The sequence below is a fragment of the Nymphaea colorata genome, chromosome 2 (genome assembly GCF_008831285.2).
Source record: "Nymphaea colorata isolate Beijing-Zhang1983 chromosome 2, ASM883128v2, whole genome shotgun sequence".
Lineage (NCBI taxonomy): Eukaryota > Viridiplantae > Streptophyta > Magnoliopsida > Nymphaeales > Nymphaeaceae > Nymphaea > Nymphaea colorata.
Genome location: NC_045139.1, coordinates 24866407 through 24874737, shown reverse-complemented (window position 1 = coordinate 24874737; position 8331 = coordinate 24866407). Strand labels below are relative to the sequence as shown.

Sequence of the window (8331 nt, the reverse complement as noted above, 5' to 3'; positions counted from 1 at the left end):
AGACCCAACCATAAATTATACCGATTCTAGGCCAAATATTAATAAACAAATTTTATATAAAGGAGCTAACCCTTTTTATCATATTTCAAATTGTAGTTTAATATCTCTAGTTTTTATAGAAGCCACACTTTTATTTATCAAATAAGGGACTATTTTACTATTGTCATTTGCTTAAAATGTTAAGTAAACCAGAAGGAAAGTCCCTTCCCTCTTTTTTTCTTTTTTTTTTTTTTGAGAACCAAAAATTAGTTCTCAATTGAAAAAAAAAAAAGAATGAATCTTTAAATAACAAACTTTCTTATGTATGATTTTATTAACTTGTAAAAGTCCCTTGATAGCTATAGATATTGAGTATAACACTCAAAAAAGTTTAATTTCATAGGTCAGATTGTGAGGAATCTTGTGAGATTTATAAAAATAATTGTTAAAGCGGCCTCGAAACAGAAAATTCTAAAATATAAAAGCTCTAAGGGAAATTATAGTAAAAGATAAGCTCCCAATGAAAAGTTTTTCTAATTTCTAAAATAATAGATGGGAAGAAATCTTGGTGGCTGCTGATTACTGCCGGGAAGTTTCTTCTCTGAGTTTTGCGAAGCGTAACCCTTCAAACAAGGTTGGCTGAATCAAAGTCAACAAAATTTGGACATACCCAGGAATCCAATCATCTGTCTCTCTTTCTGTGAATGGAATTCAATAACTGGGTATCGCCTCCGATTCAACAACATCTCTATCTCTTTCTCTCTCCTGCAGAATCCTTCTGAGGAAGAGAAGAGATTTGCTTCTGGTTTTTCTGTTTCATCACTGTTACTGGAATTGGAAAGGAAGAGGAGAAATTTTTTGTGGGTAGGAAGAGGAGAAGGGAATTAAGAGATCAGAAAAGATGAATGACTTGTTTACAGGCTCCTTCAGAAGGCAGGCGAATGGCAGGGATCGAGGGGAGGATCTGGAGTCGGGGAGGGCGCCCCCGAAGAAGGGGAGGGAGGTGCAGATGTCCCCCATCGCCGGAAAGGACACCGTCAACCTCGACAAGTTCTTCGTAGACGTGGAGGGGGTGAAGGAGGAGCTGCGGGCGGTGGAGCAGGTCCACCGGCGGCTTCAGCAGCTGAACGAGGAGAGCAAGAAGGCCTACAGCGCGAACGCGGTGAAGGATCTCCGGAAGAAGATGGAGGCGGACGTGACGGAGGCGCTGAAGAGGGCGAAGGTCATCAAGATCCGATTGGAGGCGCTGGACAGGGCGAACGCCGCCAATCGCTGCCTGCCGGACTGCGGCCCCGGCAGCTCCACCGACCGCACCCGGACGTCGGTCGTCAACGGGCTGCGGAAGAAGCTCAAGGACACCATGGACGACTTCCAGGAGATGAGGGGGGACATGTCCCGGGAGTACAAGGAGACGATCGAGCGGAGGTACTTCACGGTGACGGGGCATCAAGCCGACGAGGAGGCCATCGACCGGCTGATATCCACCGGCGAGAGCGAGGCGATGTTCCAGAGGGCGATCCAAGAGCAGGGGCGGGCGCAGATCATGGACACGATGTCGGAGATTCAGGAGCGGCGGGACGCCGTTAGGGACATCGAGAAGAACCTGCTGGAGCTGCACCAGGTGTTCCTGGACATGGCGGTGCTCGTGGAGGCGCAGGGGGAGCAGTTGAACGACATAGAGAGCCATGTAGCCAGGGCGAGCTCCTTCGTCCGCACTGGCGCCGATCACCTCACGACCGCCAGAGTCTACCAGAAGAGCACCAGGAAGTGGACATGCATCGCCATACTCCTCGTCATCGTCATCATCCTCATCATCCTTCTCCCCATCCTTCTCAAGAAGAATTGAGACATGCCCACGATCGATTGCGGGTTCTTGAATCCCTGCTGCTCTGTTTCTCCTTTTCCACCTTTTTGGGTATCACGAGTTATTTTTTTCTGTTTTTTGGAGGATTGATTGGTTTATGTGCTTGTGATTTGTGATTTTTTTCTTGTGTAGTATGTAAATTTCTTCATCTTCTTCTTCCACCATGACTGTTTCCAGCACTTTCCTCCCAAACATAGTATATTGGTTCGTCTTTCAAAGCCAAGCAGGTCAACCCGTACTGGTTGTTGTCGTTGGGAAGTCGCCTTCCATCTCCCCACATTTCAAAGTAAATTATGCGAAATTTTCATGGGAAGACCTATATGTTTTGAAAATATTATGATACCAACCTGACTTTTTAGTATCTGAAAATGAATTCAATTTTCTTTAAATGTTTTTGTGAAAAGAGTCTGATCCTTCACTAATTCCACCCAACCTGCCTTAATTTGGGGGCTTCAACCTACTTTTTAGGGCTGCACATTGGCTTAAGCTGGTAGGCGGCTGGTTTCTTTTAAGCTTCAAGATTTCCATTTAGCTCAGAATAACCTATATACATCACAAATTTAGATTAAATATACAACTCCCATTGTTCTGTAAGTGATCACTAAGGGGGGCATTTGATAAACTTGGATTTGAGATTATTGCAATCTTAACCGCACCTTATCCTTTTCTCCGCTATAATCAAATGCTATCTTAGGTGGTGTTTGGGAACAGCAACATTTCCATGTATCTGCCCCAAAAATGGTATAAATTCATGATTTTTTTTTTTAAATTGCAATGAATTGGACCAATTTTTAGGTTAGATACATGGGATAGTAACATGACTATAATAACAATTTTGAGAATATAACTTAATTTTCAATGCAGATTTATGAAACACAATGTAACAAATTCTTTAAAACTATCCTAATTTTGAAAATAGATTTAAGAAGGAGGAAGGGGCTGTCCTCATTGTCGAACAACCCAGGGAAGTAAGTAACTTCCAATTTAACATGACACTAACCAAAATTGAGTTAATAAAATCGAATAACTAATATACGTCCGTTTTTTATGCTGTCGACGAGGCTCTACGTTGTCAAAGTGTGTATTGGGAATTATATCCAATCAGTAGGTGCATTTTTCCTTTTTCGAAAATGGGTGGAAATTAACCAACATGTTCGAATGTCCGTAAAAGTTCTGGACCTGGCTTTCAAAGTGATTTCAAATCTAAGGAGTATTCCTTAGAAACTATTTTTAAAAAGTAGATGTGTTTGTTGGATGCCTTTTTAGAGGTTAAAACGACAGTTTGCCAACTGATGTTGTTTGCTATTTGACCATAAGAGACTCCTTCATCTTTTTGATTAACCAGAAAATATTCAGGTGTCTTTTTAAGAATATAAGAAACTTATGCATGCATTATTATTATTATTATTGGCATGATAAGTTAGAAAATTAGTTCCCTCTCTCTCTCTCTCTCTCTCTCTCTGGAATTTAATTAGTGACGGCCTGTCATTCAGTTTGTGACTGTGTGTGTAATGTTGGATTGGCGGACCTAGGATTTTTAGGCTAAGAGACACGATGTTAAAAGTTTTCGTGCTTTAAAAGGGCACCAATATTTAAAAATTAATTTATAGTTGAGAAAACTTTATAGAAATGATAGAAATTTGGTGGCTGTTGTGGGCAACTGACCACACTAGCTCCCATGTAGCTCCGCTAAGAGTTACCCATTTCATCGGGCCACGTTTTAATAAAGAATATTTTATTTTACCCATGCACCATAAATAATATGGCAATAAATTGCCCACTCATTTCAATTTCTACATATATAAATATGTTGTATATATATATATATATATATATATATATATATGTATGTGTGTAGGTGCTTTGAAAAACTTTTGGGTTGTTAAATGTAAACCCGCCAACACAAATTATTAATTTATGTAATGTTAAAGATTGGGATTCATTCCTCGAGTTTATCAAATTTTATTTCTCTTTTCTTTTCCCTTTTTTTACTTTGTCAATCGTTTTGTACTTTCTATTCTATTTATCAATAAGGCCACACTCCATTCAAGCAAATATATGCTTATGTTATTTTAAAATTAAATCGTCTACTATTAATTCTCTATGAGCTCTTGAAGGTTACAACTTGATGACACAACTGAAATTAAGTCAGTTTTGTACAGCTTTTGCTTTTGCATGTTTGACGCTATAGATGTGCTCGATCGCCATCCTCCATTTCTAATGCCAGGCGCTCCAAGTAACTCAATTGTGAAAGGAAACATTGTCCAAGTCTACGTTATGTTGTTGCCAGCCACATGAAATAATGAAAAGTGAGGACATACCAACAAAAATTTAACCATACGCATGCATTGCTTACATAAATGTGGCAACAATTTCTTCTTCAATGGCAAATACATGAGAGAGAGAAAACATGAGAGAGACAACCGAGTCTCACCACTTCAGCCCAACTCACAACATAGAAGAATAACAATCGTAGGAACCAAAGGAAAGACTTTGATATGCACTTCACCAGCAGGGGCCTGAGCCTGAGCCTGTTAAAAAAACATGTAAATTTTGCAAAATTTTATTTATCTAATATAAAAATTTTGAAAAATTATATTTCTGCATCTAATAAAATTTTGAAACAATAATTCGTCCCTGTTCATTAAAAATTTCTCACTCTGCCCCTTTGTTACACCCCTTTTTGGCACATGAGAGAGAGAGAGGGAGGGAGGGAGGGGCAGAGAAAAAAGAGATAAAAATTTCTTTTTATTTATATTCAATGTCAACATCACAAAAAGCCTGAGCATTGGGCCGGCCCGACCTCCTTTCCCTTTCTGGCTTTCCCCCTCCCGTCGCCCTGACCCCCGCCCTCCCATGGAGACGGGGGATGGAGGAGGGAGGGGGAGGGAGACGGAGGAGGAGGGAGAGGGGGAGAGGGAGACGGAGGAGAGGGAGAGGGGGAGCGGGAGCAAAGGCCAGAGGGGAAGGGGAGCGGAGAGGGAAACAGGAAGGGAGAGGGAGAGGGAGTCGGGGGCGGACTGCGGAGAGGGAGGGGAGCGAGGGACGGAGGCCCGAGGGTAGGGAGTCGGGCCACGCTGGGCCAAATTTTTCCCGGCCCGAACCTGGGTTCGATCGGGCTGGGTCGGGCCGGCCCGTTGCCCAGACTTAATACAAGAACGGAAGACTAATGAAAAAGGGGGGAGAGAATTATTACTTCATGAATTTGGAGAATAGTCGAACAAACTGATTATTAAAATGATACTTTTAACCACTAGACGGTTATTAAAATCAGTATGGATGCAGATTCAAATCAAATTGGCGGCAAACCGATTTTAATCCAACTGTCCAACATCTCTGTTTTTAGATTTTTTTCATTTTTTAATTATTTTTTGGAAAATTGACAACTGATTCTGTTGGATCAATCTAATGGGGCCGATGCGCGGCCGAATCAAAGCCTGATAGGCTTCAAGAATGGATTTGTACAGCAGCAGTTACATGGACATCAATGAGAATGAAGATTCACGTGTATAGCAACCAAATTAGTCCTCACCGATTCCCAACTTGTTTTTCCTCACCAATTAGAAGTCACAATTAATTGGCAATGTAATTGGAGGAAATTAATCATAAAGTTCTAAAACAGTGGAAATGGCTAGAAAATGAACTAATTATTTTATCAAGTTCATGTACATGTTAGATATATATAAAAAGACGAAATAAAATTTTCTGGCAATACAATGAAATAAGTATTAAAACTAGTAAAAGTTACGGTGTCTATCAAACTGTGCTGACGTCAAACACATATTAGATAGGAAGAATGAGATGATCAAGACAATATGAAAAGTAAATACAGCTGAAACTGACAAAACTTATAATGCATATGCATTTATATCATCTTAAAAATGATTATGGTTAAGGGTGGACAACAGGCCTGGTATCATGCCCATGATGGGCTGGGCTGGGCTTGGGCTAGCTATTTGGCATTCGAGTCGGCCCTATTAAAAAAAAAAAAAAAAACTTGCTGAGTCTGGCTGGCCCAAGGCAGGTATTGGGGACCCGACCCAGCATGATATATGTTTTTTAAAGTCATTTGTTCACATTTTTTATTTGGCGCATCACCGACCGCTCCTTTAGAAATTTTTGTTTCGTGTGTCACCGAAGGCTCAACTAGAAACAATTGATACATCATCGACTGTTCTTAAGATATTAAAAAACGAAATGTTAAGGGCTTCAAATAAGGGTAGACATCGAACCGAGTATTTGATAAGTATGAAGTTGACAATCGGACCCAGCCTGATAAATAAGCAGGCCGGGCTTCGGCTGCCGGTAAGGCATTTGGGCCAGCCCGAGCCCCGCTTTGTCGAGGCCGTCCCAGCTCAATTCTCAGTCTTGATTACTACATACTTTACTTATAAGTTAATGTTTAAAATTATATTCATAATCTTAATTTTCAATTAATAATTATTTATTTGTCTCTCCTTGGCGACCTATCTACCCTCCACCAGATGCTTCTTTTTTGTAACAACTGGGCTTTCAAAAGACTTGCCGCTTTGTCGTCTCTGTCTACTGTAGTTATGTCAGCCCGGCGTGTGCTTGCTTCAAAATGTTCCAAGTCTCTCTCTCTCTCTCATTGTTTGCATCGGTCCTCTCTTTTCTTGTTTCCCTCTCCTACAATGGGGTTTTCCTATTTCTTATTTGCTTGGTGAATCCATATTTCATTTTCTCTTGAATAAAAAATACTTTGGATCGTCACTTTTTTTTTAATGCATGCATTTCGGTGTTCCCAGCTCCATCTCTTCCTTAGCTGTTGTTATTATCATCATCCAAAACTCTCCTACTTTGCCTTCAGTTAAAGGACAAATGGGAGAGATCCACCGCTTAACAAAGAGCCAAAGCTTCAACTCAACCTTTTATCCCTTTAGGACACAGGACCTGCTTTTAGTGCGATGAGATACTGCCTTCGACCTTCCTTTTACACCATAAGAGGTTGACACCCCTGACACTCGAAGAGACTGGTCACTTACCAACCCTCACCTCAAGCCACTGGTCATTTACTCTCCTTCAAACAAGGGACAACATCTATGAGTTTTTATTAGGAAGAGAACACACATGGATGATGTGTGTGTATGCATGTGCATGTATGTGCACACTGGGTGCATCAAAGGGTATAATTTGATCACCACAATTGAAAGAAATCAATTTTTTGTACTTTTGCAAGTTTGACATTCCTTTTGCTTAATACTAAGCACTTAAGTCATGACATTATGAGAAATTTTTTTTTTTTGTTTTACTCTCATAGATAATTATGACAAGATATAATCTTGTGATTTTGGAACTTATACCCATTTATGCATCGTTTTTGGATATAAAGTCTTGATTTTCTCACCAATATATCACCTAATTCACATCCACGTGATTATTTTCCTTAAAACGTGAGGGCCCAAACACAGTGGATGAACCAAAATTAACAAGAGGAGAAAAGGACCTCGATCGGACGTAAACACAAAATAAGAGTGTCCCGTATTGTAGCAGCAGCCCTTTTGTCTTTCACAGATAGATAAGGATGTCAATGGATTTTAATCGAATGTACTCTTAAACGTATCTACTTTTGTAGATGATCACATATTCATATTCACATTTAGATTCAAATACAAAGAAAAAGTTCATGCCATACCCTCACCCCAATCCAATTTCTAAATTTAAATCTGAATCCAAATCCAACTTTTGAATCAAATCTAAACTCACTACAATATGTTAGGAACTGACTTTTGTGAAACTTATGGACATTAGATACAAAATTTTTATCAAATGTCATTTTCAAAATTCGAATGTTCCAATTTATTAATATCCATTTTGTTAAATTCTTTCCATATCCATTTTTTATTAATGCAGTTCAGTTGGATATCAGATCTACATTGGATTTATTGACATCCTTATTCATAGGAACAGGGGTAAGTCCAAAAGGTCTGAATGTGAGTGAATATGGTCATAGTATTACAACGACCAATTGAGAGACTTTTTACAGGTTGGGGATGTTTATATTCATATAATCACGAGATTAGAATAAAAAATCAGTTTGTTCAAACAAACAATTTAAACGTCTGTTCATTCTAACAATCGAATGCAAAGTTGATCGGTCAAACCTTTTTATTGCATAGATGCGAATCGCAGACATATGCATGGGAACTTTCCTATGAATTGGAATGTTACCGGAGACCATTCAAGAGACAGATGAAACTGTTACCAGTTAAGAATAAATTTCTCTTACCACCAACTACAGAAAACTTATTAAGAGATCCGGAAATGAAACTGTTCCTGGTTCAAGAATAAATTTCTCTTACCACCAACTACATAAAACTTATTAAGCTACCTGGAAAAGGGAGAATTAGCACTTTGTGGCCTCTCTAAGCTCATTCCCGGCACTTCTAACTCTTCACGAAGCGGCTCTCTGGCTTACATTCACCGTCAACTGTTCCTTGCTGAACAACTCTTTTAAACAAGCAGCTGTC

General features: G+C 39.7%; 1 protein-coding gene across 1 annotated transcript; it reads left to right on the top strand.

Moving 5' to 3' along the window:
- The first annotated feature begins 546 nt into the window (after nt 1-546).
- LOC116246797 (syntaxin-125-like) lies at nt 547-2022 on the top strand. The gene has a single exon (XM_031618661.2). It carries the CDS (start codon nt 881-883, stop codon nt 1823-1825), a length of 945 nt encoding a protein of 314 aa, XP_031474521.1. The 5' UTR covers nt 547-880; the 3' UTR covers nt 1826-2022.
- The last annotated feature ends 6309 nt before the right edge of the window (nt 2023-8331 follow it).